At 34.9% G+C, this 17,620-nt stretch overlaps 5 protein-coding genes across 5 annotated transcripts; 3 read left to right on the forward strand and 2 right to left on the reverse strand.

Moving 5' to 3' along the window:
- Positions 1-398: 398 nt before the first annotated feature.
- On the forward strand, positions 399-1,001 carry Bma-snpn-1 (Uncharacterized protein; the record flags this gene model as incomplete). Its single annotated transcript, XM_001897575.1, has 2 exons — positions 399-564; positions 787-1,001. 2 exons carry the CDS (start codon positions 399-401, stop codon positions 999-1,001), a joined length of 381 nt encoding a protein of 126 aa, XP_001897610.1.
- Positions 1,002-1,493: 492 nt separating this feature from the next.
- On the reverse strand, positions 1,494-3,064 carry Bm8576 (Uncharacterized protein; the record flags this gene model as incomplete). Its single annotated transcript, XM_001897572.2, has 4 exons — positions 1,494-1,626; positions 1,881-2,038; positions 2,284-2,404; positions 2,628-3,064. The coding sequence occupies 4 exons, from the start codon at positions 3,062-3,064 to the stop codon at positions 1,494-1,496; spliced, it is 849 nt and encodes a 282-aa protein (XP_001897607.1).
- A 986-nt stretch (positions 3,065-4,050) lies between these two features.
- Bm3593 (Uncharacterized protein) lies at positions 4,051-7,039 on the forward strand (the record flags this gene model as incomplete). The annotated part of the gene is made up of 9 exons (XM_001897571.2): positions 4,051-4,131; positions 4,374-4,498; positions 4,599-4,688; positions 5,016-5,224; positions 5,453-5,532; positions 5,820-5,978; positions 6,300-6,423; positions 6,580-6,715; positions 6,898-7,039. 9 exons carry the CDS (start codon positions 4,051-4,053, stop codon positions 7,037-7,039), a joined length of 1,146 nt encoding a protein of 381 aa, XP_001897606.2.
- Positions 7,040-9,827: 2,788 nt separating this feature from the next.
- Positions 9,828-12,694, forward strand: Bma-apm-3 (Uncharacterized protein; the record flags this gene model as incomplete). The annotated part of the gene is made up of 8 exons (XM_043074626.1): positions 9,828-9,929; positions 10,156-10,260; positions 10,444-10,620; positions 10,835-10,948; positions 11,221-11,294; positions 11,430-11,535; positions 11,885-12,043; positions 12,515-12,694. 8 exons carry the CDS (start codon positions 9,828-9,830, stop codon positions 12,692-12,694), a joined length of 1,017 nt encoding a protein of 338 aa, XP_042930560.1.
- A 2,086-nt stretch (positions 12,695-14,780) lies between these two features.
- Bm8577 (Uncharacterized protein) lies at positions 14,781-16,851 on the reverse strand (the record flags this gene model as incomplete). The annotated part of the gene is made up of 2 exons (XM_001897570.2): positions 14,781-14,993; positions 16,804-16,851. 2 exons carry the CDS (start codon positions 16,849-16,851, stop codon positions 14,781-14,783), a joined length of 261 nt encoding a protein of 86 aa, XP_001897605.2.
- Between the last annotated feature and the right edge of the window lie 769 nt (positions 16,852-17,620).

Below are 17,620 nucleotides of genomic sequence, written 5' to 3' on the forward strand. Positions count from 1 at the left end.
GTTGAAATGAAATCTTAAGATCTATTTATCGCTTTACTAACTTTGTGATGCTTTGGTAGTGAAGGGAAGATTTTTGGAAACTTGTCTCTTTCTGGCTGTGTTTTATTACCATTAAATAATGCTTTAAATAGAGCTTATAAGTGCCAAAACAGTTCGCTATTGATCCTGTCACTGGGAACTTTAGTGAATGGAGTCGTCGCTTCTCTCTACCATATTTGATATTTTTAGCATGATTGTTGTTCATGGGGAAAGAAGTAGTGGAGGATTAACGGCGAAGACTAGGAGTTCGATATAGCTCTATTTTTTGCTCTACTGCAGCTTCCCAGTACTATTACGTCGGAGTTATATTGCTGTTTGGATAAGTCAAAGTTCCAAGTTATTTGTCTGGAAAGAGTTGAATGGCGGAATCAAGTCCAGATGAAGTAGTTGATGGTAGTGCTATACTGCTGAGTAATGGGATTATGGGAATTGTTCAGCCGGCGGTGGATCGTCTAGACAGTCAAGTTCATGCCGCACGTGCTAGTCAGTATACTCTGAATATGCATATACGAGAACTAGCGCAATGTAAGTTAATGATATTTGCTTTTGAAATCTTTGAAATGAATGGATAGAAGCTAGTCAGCTATTTTGCATTGGAGGGTTTCAATAGTGCACTAATTGGGATGATCAGATTCTATCTTGATAAAGGATAATAGTCTAGAATGAGAAGTCTGAAAGTATTAGCTTCACTGAAACTGAAAGTTCACTGGAAGACTATGTGAAATTAACTTTCACGGTTATTTATAGATCTGAAAGAAATTTCGGATGAGCAACAAGCGCCGTATGATTTAGACTTATATGTGCGGAAGTTGGATGATTCTAAAAAACGAGTTACAGCAGCCGGGAACGTCTTGCAAAACGTGCATGATCGATTGAGCCGCTTACAGCGTAATATTGCTCGTCAGGTCTACCAACAAAAACAGCGTATCGTACAACCAGTGCCATCACCTCCAAATCGTTAACTTACTCTCGTATTATTGAAATAACTATTTACTTGATTTGGGATTTGTTTGACTGCATCATGAGAAACTGGATTGGCTTAATATGTTTTAGCAAATTTCCATAGGTTACTTAGTGAGTGTAAAAAGAAATGTGACAGATTTTAGGAAAAGCCATTCAGTAGTCAGTTCTTGGCACTGGTAAAATATTTTAATTGTAGGATAGTTATGAAGATACAAGGAATAAGACCTGTTGTATGTGTTATATAGCTACGGAAGACAATAGTGGTGGTATAATCAAACAAAAAGCTTGTTGTGCGATCCATCCCATTTCGGAAGTTTGCTTTTCCATGTTCACTAGAATTAGTCATGTCATTAGCAGAAGACCTGCCGCTAAAATATGAACTGTCCAATCTATTCGATTCATGTCCTCATGCTGATGGTTTGATTTGCAACATGCAATCTTTATACTGTAATCAAATTGTACAAAGTAATGGAAAACAATAGAAAATGATTTTAGGCGTTAACAACGATCGTTCTCGCAGCAATATCATAGCCAGCACGATTGTAGGTAAACGCATAAGCTGCTGCACTAAGCGGGAAAAGTAGATTGATAAGCATATTCTTCGTTAATGATCGTAGCAAAGAACTGAAATACTTGCTATTGGATGTACGAAAAAGATCATTTATGAGCAAAAATAATCGTTTTCTTACAAAAAATCTTTATTTCCTTACAGTGCAAACGTGCGAACACGACAAAGTATGTGTCTTACTAACAAGTTCTTTTAATGCTAAGCTTTTGGACATTACGTTTACGACATTGCATCTGAGATCACGGAATGTAAAATCAAACGATCATCACATTAGCGAAAAAATTCACCAGTACGCAAAAAAGGGACTGACTTTTTGAATGGAACACCAAGCGTCCGAACGATATTCACGTCTTCGCTACCTGCTATCGGTATCACTTGATAACAAGTAATCACTTGAATATTTAACGCAACTTTCCCCGGTGTTTGTCCAGCAGGTACTGATCCAAAACCATATGATACAAATAAAGCCTGAAGCGAAACTTGTCGTACTAGTGAAGTCTGATAAGAATGAAAAGTTTGTAATAATTTAATCAAAATTGAGACGAAAAAATGTACTTCAAGTGAATTAATACTGAATTTAAAGCTTAGCTAGGAAAGAAAATATGAAAGACAGGGCTACAGCTCGTGTCGACTATCATAGTTAAATTCGCCTGTGCTAGCAGATTTTCTAAATTGTTCTAAAACAATAAAATATGTAACTGGAACACACGGACTTCGACAATACTAACGACGACTTTTGCAAGCATTTCAATAGGAAACAGTTGTTGAGTTACGTCAATCAACGCATGCAAGTCAGCGTCATCACCCAATAATCGGTCATATTTATCTAGATCCCTGAAAATGTCTGGGTAATTTTTGCAACGTTGAAATGTTATTCGATACTTATTTTACCTAGAAACATTTTTGTGCTCTAGAAATTGCAGCTTCTTAGCGCATAGCACTGTATTTTTCTAAAGACAACAAGTAATGTCAAGAAATGCTATACGTGGAAGAAACTGAGGATTTTAGCAATATCTATCACTATAAGAGAAGTCAAGGAAGTGGAAATGATACTTACACAACACCAATTTCTACCAAGAAATAGACAATTAATAATTTTGCGACAAATGCAAAGATAGAATCGATGATTTCTGCAAGGATACGTCGTGTAAAAGATGGAATTGTGTGACGCTGAATGAAGTGATTTGGATTCCGCGGATTCGCACTTGATGAGGAAGCATTCTGTATTGGTAATGTGACAGCAAATGGTGCGTGAGATATGATGTTATCCGGCCGGTTACATGATGCCAAATATGCTAACGAATGCATAGTTGCCATCTGATGACAATATGCCCAGCAGTGAGTCGTAAATAACCATTTACGTAGCTCAGTCGCGTATGCTGCGGCGCTACCATAGTCAACCACCGGAGGTGCCATTAATGTAGCCTCGGATGATGATTCCGGTTGGCGACCTCCTTGGTCTTCCAATTTTTCGCGTTTTCGCAGTTCCACCATTCTGCAAAATTCGACTGAAATTTTTTATTTTTGGATTTTTTTTTTGAAGATCTGCATAAATGACAATAAATGGTAATATCAAAATGATCACCGATTTGCTAGTAATTTAGGATGAACTTGCAATTATCAATGTGAATGGAAATCGCAGTTTGCAAGATGCAAACTTAGGTATTGATACAAAATACGTTTTATACATAATTGGTGAGGTAAAAACAAGTACGCAGAGAACTTGAGAACAGAACGCGTAGCATCTAATGTTTAGCAATATTACAGGGTGCACGAAATACGAGGTATCTAAGCCCTGCAAATGCTGAAATGGGTAGCAGGCAATAGCAGATCGCATAGTCCGTTATTATATAGTCTCCAGAAACAGCTACTCTATGCTTATTTGCTAACCAACACAAGAAAATGGTCCCAAAACTTCCCGGCTCATTTCCACTAAAATCAGCTCATAGACCAAAATAGACTCAACTGAGACAAGCTATGTCATGTTGGTCCTGCTTAGGACCGCATGAGATGTTACTAAATGTTAACTTGCTAGGCGTGTGGGTGATGTTCCTGATTGTCGAGCTTTCGGGAATTTGTTTTCTCGAGGTTTCTGGTTTCCTGGGTTTTACGTTTTTGAGATCTGTGGAATTTAAGGTTTTTCCCAAGATTTGTCTAAAATTTTGTCTTCAGAAGAAGTTTTCTTTAAAAAATCTCAAATTTATAGTAGTAGTAGTATTATGAATACACGTGAAGTTGCCATATAACAGTTGGTTCAATACACTTACTACATGCTTCTCACTCTTAATAACACTTTACACGCACGGTATTTAATTATATGCTTTGCAGCGTTTACTTCGTAATGCATGTAACAATGGCGTGTAAATTATAATTCTGTCCTAAACAAAAGCGGTGGTACTTGAATATTAAGCTCAGTAAAGGAGACGCAGTGATGCGCATTCCTATTTCACATCATTACACACCTCATTTCAGGTATCGTAATGAATTCCGATAAAATTGATGCTTGGATTGATCACAAAAATAACATAAAAACGATACGTGTGAATAACGAAGCTAGCAAGGTCTCTTCTTTTTCTTGCATTTGATCGCTGTTCTGGGATACTAAGATTTCATGTATCTCTTGAGGTTGTAAGTCCTACTGTAAGGGTTGACAGTACCGATACATCTGGATACAATATTCGGAATTTAGTAGGGTATGGGAATATGCACAAAGGAAAAGGGTTCAAATTTTTGCTAGTTTTGGCAGCACTGATATGGATTTTCGATACACTGATTGCATCAGTCATAAAAAGATTCATTTCAGGATAATCTACTGCAGGCAGTTGTTGCGGAAGTTGTCAGTAATATCGTTGATTTGGTATGTAAGGGATGTATGTCATTCGATTACTTTTTTGATCGTTTCAATATTGTCGGCTCAGCAAGTTTTAGGTTTGCTAGAATCATTCCAAAATTTGTATAAGTCAACACTTTTTATGGTCATAGTAGATTTTTTTTTTTTTTTTTTTCAAATATTTGTTGCTATTTTAAGAATTACTCAGTCTACGAGAAATAATGAACTATCGAAAAGTGCATTCACTGTTCAGTCGAGCAGTGATAGTTCGGATGATGAATTCGATAGGTTTGTTTCCTTATTTCACTCACTGATATTGATTACCATGTTTTTATACCATTATTGATTTTTGGAACATATTTGATAGTTATTTAAAGAAATTAAGGATTGGTTAAACATGCAGAGCAGTTTCGTCTTATCAAATTTAATAAGTTAGAGATATGGTCTGTTTTATCTAACTCTTTGTATCATTTAAATTTTCAATGCCACACTTTTTTAGACCTCAACTCAGATTCAAATTTTGAGCAGCTTGATTTGAATGACACTTTTGAATAATTAGCTTATTATTTTTTCATCATGATTAGTTGGAATGCTGTTCTAGGTTTTTTTTTTTAGAATTTTGAAAAGTACTGGACGGCAAATGTCGCTACAGCCGGAAGAGGAAGATGATGATGTGGATATTGCCACTTCAACGAAAACAAGTGTAAAACTTATTCATCATGAGTATGACACAATGCCTGCTATCGAGGAGCTCAGGATTCATGTTGAAGAAGACATTCTCTTAAAACATTTTGGGAGAATTGTGAACGTCGTCGATAGATTAGGTAATACAAACATTTTGGGACGTTTGCTAATTGCAATGAACTGCAGCTAGAGCCGATTATTGATGAAATGTATCATCTGAGGAATGTGAAGTCTCGAACTGAATAGACTATGAATATGTTTTCTTTTATATTATTAATGAATTGACTGTATAGGTTTGACATTCCTACTTTAATATTTAGGCACTATGTTAATGCTTAATATAAATGTAATTTCTTGTTCTATTTCAGTAGTGATTGAAGCTGATTCAAATACCGCACTTGATTTTGACAGTGTTATTTTTGATTCTGAACGCAATGCTGTAGGACGGGTACATTTGCTCTTTTTTTTCTATATTAGAATAAAGGAAACGAATCTATCTAGATCTTTAGTTTCTTTGTAAATATTGAAGAACTTTTTGCTGGATCTCCTTGATGTATATGACAGAATTGATGAACGCTGTTCACATTCTATCATAATAAACATGGAACGTTGATAAGGAGTTCACGGTGTGATTCATGCTTGACTTCGTCTTGGTCAAGTTGCAGAATAAATAGAATTGTTCTTTCTTCCATTACGTCATGTTTTTACTTAGTAAATTCGTAAGTAAAATTCTAGGTGTTTGACATCTTCGGACCGGTTGCTAAGCCAATGTATGCGATTCTTTTCAACGATGTTGAGGAAGCAAGTGAGTGGAGAGTGGACAGTGTAATGTATTATGCACCAGGTGCTTCCCAGTTCACTCATACAATATTTACCGAGAAATTGAGGCAGCAAGTTTTTCATTATTTGAATGAGCACTGGTAAATGTGATAAAATTGAAGGCATCAAAGAGAAAACCTAAGATGTTTCGTCACTGTGGTGGTAACAGTATTAAGAACATTCCATAGGGTATGGCCTCTAGTAGTATGGTTTTGAGGTAGCATTATCGAGAAAAATTTACAATAATAGCAATTTACTGAATCTTAAAGGTTTTCTGTTTGCTAAATTGTTTGTTTTGATTTGTTAAAGCCAGTTCTGAGTTATAACACAATGAATAATGGTCGACATTAAATGGGGTGAAAAATAATTGTTAATAACGAGCCGTTTTTCAGAGAGAAAGCCACTGACGGCTGTTGGGATGGTGAAGGTGAATGTCCCGATGATATGCTAGCGTTTAGTGATGATGAAGTCGAACAGCGGTATAAAGCAAAGCATCGATCTATGATAGTCAGCGATAGAGGTTAGTAAATTTGCATAACAATGCTTTTCCTACTAATGACCATTAAGTTTCTCTCAATTTTATAGTATTTTTCTGCATAGTTTTTGAATTTGTAGCAAAATTGTTCACATGATATGGCTAATGCTTCTAATGCAACACTTCATAATGTTTATTTAGGTCAACACATTTTCGGTAATCCAAGAAACAAAAAAGCACGGTACTCTTCAAAATATGGTCGACCAAAATGTAGGAATAATAGGAGCAATGGTTCGAAACAGTACGACGGTAGTACAGTAGATAGTCATATTGAACAGTAAGTTGTTTGAAGGCCCCACTTGAGATTACGATATGCTGTAATTGCTTTTGAATGGCAAATAACTTTTGAATGATTTGTTGCTAGTTATGTTTCGCGCTAAATGACTGGATGATGGACCAGTCCTATTTGTCTTGAAATTCTACAAAAATAAAAAGTAAAAAAAAAGATATGATTTGCAGAAATTCAGCGCGTCAGTCACCTTTTTGTTCAGCAGCAGTGGAGAAAAATGGACTTCGACCATTTCAGCATGACCTTTGTTTCACATCTTTTGGGATGGTGGAACGCTCAAGTCATTTATTCTTTGAAAGAAATAAGACATGAGTATGAGCAGTTTACCTGCCTAGTATAAGACTTTAAATTCATCCTTAAATAATCGTTATTTTCTATGAAGGTCATTTCAATAATGTTATGTCGTCTTGTACCTGATTTGATGTTTGTTTCTTTGGATTGTTTCGCTGATATTGAAATACAAAATTTAATTTTTTTTGAAAAAAATTTTTTTAATTTTAATATTTTTAATTTTTGTAATTAATCTCTAGATTTGGATTTTATTCGGAACAAACATTTTAATTTGTGACAATTTATTGCACTTATTATTTTTTTTTTATTTTAACTATGGAGCAGTCATTGTTGTTTATTTTTCGCAGAAAACAAATGTTTGATTTCAAAATCTGCATCAGTTTTTCGAAACTATGTGGATTGTTAAGTGTAGTGCAGATACTGATTAATACTTAATGCATTCTAGTGATGTAACATGCGTATTATATTATGATTCTGCGAATATTTAACAGTTATTCAAATTTCTGAAATAGTCAAGGTATTGTTAATCTCTCTTTTTCAAGTCGGTTGAGTTTTGTCTATCATGTTGCAGATTGTGAATAAAACTTTGTTGGCAGCATTTCATGTACCATTTTCTGTGTGCACTTCAGACGTACATTTCAAGAAACAATGGATGATAATAGCAATGAAGTTGTTTTATCTATTGTGTTGGCTACATTTAGATACTTTATTTCTGTTCGGTTTTTTTTACAGAGACAGTACGGTTTCTTGCGAGCTTTAATGTGAATGCCGTTGCGAAATTGAGGGGAATCGTTTCTGTTGGACCTTTTTTCGTCGTTGATGAACGTTCCGATAAAAGAAAAATGCTGAACAGTTTGTTTATTGTGAATACTTCTGGGTATGTTGTTATTAATGAACCATTATGTTATATCCCGGCCCGTAGTAGAGGGAATAATTTTACCTATACTCGTCCTGAACCGTGATGTGACTCTTTGATTTCAGTAATTTTGTGGTAATGAAGTTGTCTAGTATATGCCTAATTCAGATGGCATAAGTGAAGTATGGCCAGTCGGTGACTGCTAGAATAAAAGTGAATGGTGGAGAAGTGAAAATTTTTAGCAACTTCCAATCCTCTTTGTAATTAGCAGTTTGAGGGGATTTTTGTGTATGGAAAACGCCAGTCTGAAGAAGTTATGGTCAAAGACAAGTATAATGCGGCAGTTGAGATCAAGCTAATAGTTCACTCAGGAAAGGAATAATTGATGTAATAATAAAAGGGAATCGACAAACCCCTGGAAAATTATATGGAAGTTTTATGGAATCTATGTACTGGGAAAAAGTGCAAAATCTCCCTCAAAAGATAACGGTCACTCTGGACATGGCCGTAATTCAGATTAAGCTAAAAGCTCCCTCAGGGGAAAGGAGTGGGGTCAGCACTTATATGTAACAGTGGACAGTGACGTCGGTATTAATGAGTGTGTGTAAGCATGATGGAGCTGTCGAAGGAAACAGTTTGAAATGATGGAAATGATGGGTGAGTTTTTCTCAATGAATAAGTTGTCGATAAACCTTGTGGTTTAGATACTCATTTTAAAGTTATATGTGACGGACGAAATTTCAGACAGCCTCCAAACTGACGGTAATCGAGAGTAATGAAAGAAAAAAGAAGTTGAGAATAATGCCAAATTTGGCAATCTATGATCATCAAGATTTTCATGGACGTATATATAGCACATGTTTGGAGTGAGCGATATAGCTGTTGTTTTGGGAAGTTTAAGGAAGCCAGTCTGTTGCGAGTTGAAATGAATGCAAAAAACAAGCAATAGTTCAAAGATTATTGATGGACTGGATAAACGAGCTTACAATGGAAATTAGGATCCGGAGTACGATAGCAAGATGAAATCCCTCCTATTTTCTATAAGTAATCGCATAGAAGTAGTACTACCTTGCAATTTCATTTTCTTCCTCGCACTGGGATTTACCAGAAGCAAACATATTTTGATGTAGATCTAGACTGCTGATTATCTGTTTTGTTTCAGCGACATTATTCTCGAGAAACACTGGAAATCTGTTATTCATCGGTCGATATGCGATTATTTTTTTGATGCCCAAAAAAAGGTTTTGTATGCTATTTGGTTGAGACTAATCTTAATATTTAAGAGCTATTTCAAGCTTGTCCATTTTAACATCAGTTTAATAGCCTTTTTTTATCATTGTGAATTATTGGTTGAATTTAATATATAGAATATATGTGTGCATGTTTCTGCTAGATGATGTGTTTCAATTCACATATCATCATTTCCGTTCATTATTGTTCATATATTTTTGGTAGAATATTCATATATTTGGTAGAAGTACGGAGAATATTTAACGAAAATTTACCAGTATTTTCAGGCATCTTACCCGGAAGATGTACCACCAGTTATATCAACACCTCACCATTATCTTATCAGTGTTTATTATAACCATCTTTATCTCCTTGCTGTAACTGTGTCTGAAAGTAATCTTTCACTTGCAATAACTGTAACTTATGTAATAAAATGAATTTAGTTTTTGAATCATTATATTCTATAAAGTTGTTCCTTATTTATTCGTCTTTTTTGCATATTTCTGATTAATTTTTAAATACTTGTCGAGTTCTTTTTTTCCTTTTTTTTTATTAAATTGGGCTGTTCTAATAGCGAGTCTATATAGATAGTTCTGATTATCGTTTAAATACTAAGCCTTATTTTAAATACAATTATGCTGTATCATATGTTTGTATCCATACTATTCATACAAATTAACAGTATTTAAATTTATTAAGAAACGATTTCTAGCTCCGCCATTAATGGTAATCGAGTTTTTGCATCGTGTCATCGCTACATTTGTGGAATATTTTGAAGAATTCACCGACAATGCAGTGAAGGAAAATTGTGTTATGGTTTTCGAAGTATGTTTTATGTGTCACTATCATAATATCAGTAATGAATCGATATGAATAGATCTTATTAATTCCCTGTTACGGTTCATTTTGATTATTACACTGTGATAGAAATTGTTATACCTTCCTAGTTTGAGTCATTGCATCGTTTCATTCAGAGAGGTATCCGATGAGTATCCGAAAAAAAAAAACTGTGTTTCTCATTTCTCCTTATTGACATGTAATTGTTTTCCAGCTGTTAGATGAAATGCTTGATAATGGTTTCCCATTGGCTACAGAATTGAACGTTTTGCAAGAGCTTATCAAACCACCTAATTTTCTCCGAACTATCGCTAATCAAGTAATGTTTATAATTAATTTGACGGTCAAGTGATTAGATGAATTGGTTCTAGAAATACCAGCATTTCAGATTTTTTGATAGTATTATCGTTTTAAATGCATGGTAATCAAATGTGGTTATGAAATCAAAAAATTGAATAACTGCGACGGTGTGCATGTGGGAGCAGTTCCTTTTTTTTCGTAGGTGATGGGTCGGACGAATGTTTCGGAAGTATTACCAACCGGGCAACTGTCAAATATACCTTGGAGAAGAGCTGATGTTAAATATACAAACAATGAAGCTTACTTTGATGTTATTGAAGAGATTGATGCCATAATTGACCGTCAAGGAGCTACTGTGTTCTCTGAAATACAAGGATACGTTAGTAATTCAAATTCCTTTTTGTAGCACTAATTGTTAGCAATCTCTACATTCTCAAACTTTATTTTAGTATTTTTTGCGCAACTATTTCATGAATTTTAATTCATGCTTCCATTTGCATCAAAAGAGTTATGTAAAATGTTGTGGGCGTAAATGTTCATTGTGCCTCTACAGTGCCGTCAGTCAAATAGACCTCTGAAAACTATTTCTTCAGATAGATTGTTGCTGTAAACTTTCCGGCATGCCTGATCTAACAATGTCATTAATTAATCCAAGATTGTTAGATGATGTCTCATTTCACCCATGCGTGAGATTCAAGCGATGGGAAGTTGGTACTTCGTTATTTTATTTTCTAAGACTTCTTTTCACATCTTCAAAAAATGCAGAAAAAAAATAACTGCATTTTTTAGTGGGAAAATCAGCTTTATTGAAGCCATTATATTTCGTCCATTCTAAAGTTTATAAATAACAATTCCAATAATGAAGGTCTCAAATCACAGATGTAGAATATTTATTTGGTAGGGTGACATTTAATAGATGTTCTAACGTTTTTTCTTTTTTCTTTTTTTGCGACTAATATGGTTTTCATGAATTCAATAGAATGAGCGAGTATTATCATTTGTGCCACCAGATGGAAATTTCCGCTTACTCTCCTATCACATTGGTTCTCAGAAGTTAGTTCAGTGATAATATTTATTTTTAGCAATTTTCAAATTTTTATATTATGTTCAGAGAAAAAGTTTTGGAATATTCAGGATTTATTTTATGCTTTTTATGGTTTATTAAACACAATATTCCATCTTTTTCAGTATGGTTGCAATACCAGTATACGTGCGTCATAATATATCACTTAAGCCAAGCACTACTGGACGAATAGAACTAACAGTTGGCCCAAAGCAAAGTATGGGTAAAGTGGTGAGTGTTAGCTTCTTTGATTTTGTGTATTATTTGTGTTTTTTGTTTCTTTTTGTTGAAATTATGACGAGAGAAAATTAATATGAATTGAAGTTTGATTGGTTTACTATAAATTTTTTCTTAGTGACTTGTGTGTTAGTTTGTAGAGTGATAGCAAATAATAATATTAAAAAATAGTTATGTGGAACGTATGTTTCATACATTTTCTTAATTCTTTGATATTTTTCACTACTCCTTACAATTTCCAATAATAGTTTCACTAAAGTGTTGGCACGAGATGTAGTAATATATGCAAAATGGGTAATGTCATTTGTTTTAATTTGCAATTTTGAATAATCACGATTTTTAGTTAGAAGATGTTATCGTGGAAATGGCAATGCCGAAAGCAGTGCAAAATTGCATGTTAATATCGAGCACTGGAAAATGCTCCTTTGATCCTACAACGAAACTGCTGCAGTGGAATGTTGGAAAGATTGAACTGGGTAAACCACCGACTTTAAAAGGAACTGTACGTTATTCTTTCTTATGTTTTCCTTCCACTTCTCTACAAATACTTTTTGAATCTTCCTTTCTATTTTAGTTTATTGAAGCGCCAATTCACTTTCTTTCTTTATGGTCATTTTTGTCTAAGCGTTTATTTTAATATTTCGATTAATGCTTTCATGGAATATGGCTGAAAAGAAAGGTTACAAACGAAATGTCGAATTTCGTATAAATATGCATTAGTAGGATTCACATAATTTTTCTGACAGCTGTTTTTCATCATGAAATCATTGAATGAATTTAGTTCCTGCTCTCTTATCGGAACCAATTCAGCAAACCATTTTAATAGTTAAAACAAGAAATAGGAACTGGAAAAAAAATGTTGTCTTGATTGTTTTCTGATGAATGTGACTGCTGAGAAATGTACAGTTTAAGAATGACTACATCAATTTTCTGATTATTCTGAGTTATTAAAATAGCTTATAGTTACTTTTAGATCTCAGTTAGCGGTACAGCAAATGTCGAGGCGCCACCGATTACTGTATATTTCAAAATTAATCAGTTGGCTGTGTCTGGATTAAAAGTAAATCGCTTGGATTTGTATGGTGAAAAATATAAGCCGTTCAAAGGTGTTAAATATATCACTAAAGCTGGAAGATTTCAAGTTCGCACATGATTATTTCTTTGTTTCGGTTTTCAATACTACTTTCCATATTATATTGGGGAAATTCTCTGCGATTCTTATTAACTAATTGTAACTGTTAGTAATAATGGGGGAAGATATATGAATGAAGTACACGTTATATGTGATAAATGTTTTGGCTGACCAATTTTATTTCAAAATTAAGTTGTAAATTTCGTCTTTATCTTTCATCTTTGATTTCCGTTAGTATTTGAAATAATTTGACACTGTTCAGGGGATTAATGTTAATCTGTTTGATTATAGTGTAATTACCGCTAGGTGTCAAAGGAATCGACCAGATGATTTATGAGGAGATGATAGGATACTAATCATTTGATCACTGCTTTCACTGCTTCATCCGTTTTCCTCTTATCTCCTCACTTTTTAACCTTGTTTTCTCTAAAATAGTATTTTTCCCTTCTTAATCTTTTACGAGTGTTTAAGAGAGTTACGATGTTTCCTGTGTCATATGCCCTCAGTCCATGTTTTGGTTTGCAGCAAAGTGCTTGTTGTTAATGTAAATGTTCATTAAACTTAGTTTTTTGTTTTTCCGCTGAAAGATCTCTTAAGTATCGGTGAAGTCTATGATAAAATTTACATTTGCAAATGAACTTTTCACGACATCTTGATAAAGCTTAATAACAGAAGTTTATGGAAGAAATTGTCAACTTTTCCAGGTATTAAAAATAATGGATTGAATGAATCTGCAAAAAAAACCAAATCGACAAAGAGACGCTGTAATTTTTCAATTTGGTATAAGAATGACGGAAGATGTTGTAGAATGAAAGTTAGGGGAAGAGGGGTTTTACATTGATTTCGCGAAGAATCTAAAAGTTATCCAATTCAAGGGATTTTGGGAAGCAAGCTTTGATTCTATTTGCAGTCAAACGAACCTATCAATAATACTAATGAGAGTAGATCAGAAGGCTAAGCAAACAGTAATGTTTCGATGTGAACGTGGGATAGAGTCTTTTGGATAGTTTTGCAAAAATGCTGTTTCATTTGAAGGAAGTTTCGTAGATAGGATGCACTACAATATCAGTTTTGAAAAATTTGCTTCTATTTCTTACCTTTTCCTCTTTCCAAGAATTTCACAGGTGCAATCACATTGCAATAGTGTGAAGTGAAAGCGATGCTTCAAAGTACCAGTAATAAGGAAGTCCTGGCATTATTCAGTTCAGAAAACGAAATGAAGAACAATCGAATTCATTAAGAGTTATTTCAATCTTTCATCTTATAGTCTTCTTTGGTTCACTTCTCGTTATCTTTGTATAAGGTGCCGTGCAATTAACTTTCTCTATCAGTGAAGTTTAAGAGGAAATCTCTTTCCATTCTTAAAAACAGGAAGAATGTGTGACAGCCAATTACGTCCATCTTTTTACTATATTATCTTAAACAGACATATCCACTGCTATCTCTCTTTTACTTTTTTCACAAAAAATTCTGCTTAAATAATTAAGGGTTTAAATGGTCCATATTTGTGGTCACCACGACCGGTGCTTGACTTGCGACTGCTTTTGAAGTCGCGTAATGGTGCCCAACTTCTCACGGCTTTCTAAGCACCAATTACATCTTTTATATGATGTATTGACTTTCCCAGTACTATAAAACTTCGCCATTCAGGAAATTGGATATCCAAATTCATCTGAAAATGCTAGCAACTAAACTGGGAAGAAGTTTCAATGACTCCTTTATTTGGAAATACTCGATATTTAATTTTAATACTTTGTGCATGACCATTATATGATCCAATGAAATGCTATTCAATATGATGGTCATTTGCATGACTGCCAATGATACAACTATCGGGGTTAATTTCATTTAAATCTTTCTACTCATTTCGGGATTTTGGTCTGAAATGAATTTCAAAAAATTCATCATTCGTAAAATTTGCTTAAAGAAGCAACTTGTTTGAATCTTAAAACAGGTGAGTGGAAAGTGAAAGCTTTGTAAATGAATGAAAGAAAGCACTTAAGAAAATGAAGAAGGGAAAGAGAATTCTTTGTGCCAGCTCCAGTAGTTGATCAAGTAATTATCAGAACTAGTCGATGAGAAGTTCATCAGTCGGTTGTTGTGTATTTCATATTGAGCCAATATTACTATCACCACATGACAGCAGCATTATTTTTGCAAGCAGTGTGGTTGGCGTAGCCGTATTCAGTCTACCGGTTGCTTGTTTTGCTTTATCGGTTCGGGATATGGACCACATTTCCCGTACTGGTGGTTGTATCTGCATTAGCAACTGAGCTATGCCTGCTGCAGCACATTTTGGCTTACCTGCTATCATCTGTACCTGAATTTGCCAGGATCCTGTTATATTCATTACCATCTATTCAACACTTCTCTCTTATAGATTTCTTTGCAATTTAGAAAAAGGAAAAAAGAAATTTTTGTGTTATTTCCACTTTGGTAAGCGATTATGCTCCATTAGCTAGCATCAGGAAGTTCCTCGGAAGAAACCGAAGCACGACCAGTTCCGTCTGAGTTGCTTAACCAACTAGAGACTTAGTGCTTGGGATTTAATTCTAAGGAGCATGAAAACGGAAAAGAGATTTCTGCTGAACTTCGTGATAAGCAAACTAAGATCAAAAATAAAATTTTCTTGTCTTTTTGCTGTGGTTCCCATTTTTTGGGTCAGTTTCGCATCTTGGAGAAGGATGAGTAGAAATGCTAGTTCTCGCATGAAGAAAACTTAATTCCATCTAGCAATAGTCTAAATTATGTATATATTACCTGGCGGTTATTTGTTTCAAAGGAGGAATATTCGAGGATAACTACAGTAAGTTTCATAGTAAGTTTCACTTTAACTCTTCTTCACTCCTTTTAATTTATTCTTACCCATCTGGTTCAGTTCATTTATCGCCGTTCCTCATTTTGCTTCTTGCGTCCCTAACACCCTATCACTGATATATACCCGAATGTTAGCGGGACAGAATAAGACATCGAAGGGACAAGTTTTTTTTACTATTGAAGGCCTCCCGTTACAGCCAAGTTTACAGGGTGAGTTTCTGTTTTTCTAGGATATGTCATTGCAACCCTTTGATTAGTGGTCAGAGCTTGTACTTCTTACCTGAACAATGGGCATTCTTCCAGCTAAAATTTTAAAAGTCGAGAGGTTACCGTGCCTTATTGTTTCCTCGACGGCTGTTTGGGCTAGATGGATAGCATTCTTTGGGAATTCATTCGGTTTTCAGTTCACTATCAGGTAGGAGATAGACACGGCATACGCAAGATGGTTGCAATCTAGAAGGTAGTCCAAATAAGGAGAAAAGTGCTCTAACATTCTTTTTGCTGCTTGACCCTATGTGTTCCGGTAGGCGGCTAAGCATGTGCCATAAATCTAAGCAAAACGAAAAGAGATCGCAACAAACCGCACTCTGCTTATAAAATTTGTGATAAATTATTCCGCAGAATTAAACCCCTTAAGAATCTTCAATGAATCACAATCGCAAATATAATTTCTTTAGAATAATTCCGAATTTCAGTCTGATTTCCCTGAAAGCAGTAAAAGAATGAAATTTTCATTATTAATTTACCTGCTAACAAAACTGTTATCAAAGTATACACTTTTCATCATTTAGTCATTGCCAATATAAAGGGGAAAAGGACCGTACCCCTATCTTTCTTCGGGATGTAAGAGAGAAAATCAAAATAACCGGAAAGTGATAGTTTCGGAAAGCAATATGAAATATGCTTTCGGTATTTATTATGACGGTATGTTCTCTAATCGAGAAACATCGTTTCCTTTCTTTTCTAATTCGCTTTCTACAAGATAAATAAAATATTCGGCTGATATTATCTAGTGAACCGATTTAAACTCACTATAAAATCTGACTCGGAAAAGCGGCTAGCAATTATTTCTTCTGTGCCCCTTCAATTTTGTGGAATTTTGCTGACCCAGCGAGAAGTTATGCCTCGACGCAATTATCTTGTGAGATTGTCTTTGTCACAGTTAATGACCTCGACGCAATTATCTTGTGAGATTGTCTTTGTCACAGTTAATGACCAGGAAAACAGTTGACATGTGCTACGTAAACTCTGAATCATAGAGTAAATTTTAATGCAGTTGGAAAGAAAAAGGAACTGTCTGGATAAGTGTTTACGTGTAAGTATCCAACGTCGGTAAATCCTCCTGCATTCCTATAATTCATGCCCACAATTTCAGATGGATCGCAATACGGTATTGAATGTACCTATCGAAGAACTGGCTTATCGGCGATGATACCTCCTGTATCGCAACTTGTTAAATTAATCCTTGATGTAGCTGCTGATCACGTTGATTGCTTCAACATAAGCTATTCGTATATTCGTTCCAAGATCCTTCTCTATCAGCGGGGCTACGGATAGTCATGGAGCTATTCCTTCTAGGCGAACTAGAAATCATTCTTATTCCTTCAGATGGAGTGCTCTCTCAGCACTCGTAACGGAATAAAATAATAAAGCGATTCCTTTCTTATTTCTTTTGCGACACCCTGAATCCTTTGAAGCAACAAGTCTTCACTTGTCTGTCCTTTCAATTTTGGAAAATTTGCTGATTCAGCGACTGCTTGTTTGCTACAAGAAATGAATGACACTTTTGTCACGTTAATGAGTGGATGAGCCACATAAACTTTGACAGCGTATGATATAAACATTAACAAGCGTAGGTAAATTTGAAAACAGCCGGAAAGAAACAGAGATTGTTGGGTGTTTATGCACGCTTTCTATGGTTGGTTGTAAGCCTATGGTTTTGTTCTTTTCTTAATTTATTCCCATGTGACACTCGAGATCCTTTGAATCAGTCTGTCTAGATCGAATCGCCTCTTTCTTCAGGAAAGGTTCAAGGTTCAATTTTCCAACATCCTTTCTATGGTTGGTTGTGGCCTATGGCTGCTGCCACTGGGATTTTTGAAGCGAAAGGATGATGTGGCAGCTCTCATC

This window comes from Brugia malayi, assembly GCF_000002995.4.
Source record: "Brugia malayi strain FR3 genome assembly, contig: Bm_v4_ChrX_scaffold_001, whole genome shotgun sequence".
NCBI classification, from domain to species: Eukaryota; Metazoa; Nematoda; class Chromadorea; order Rhabditida; family Onchocercidae; genus Brugia; species Brugia malayi.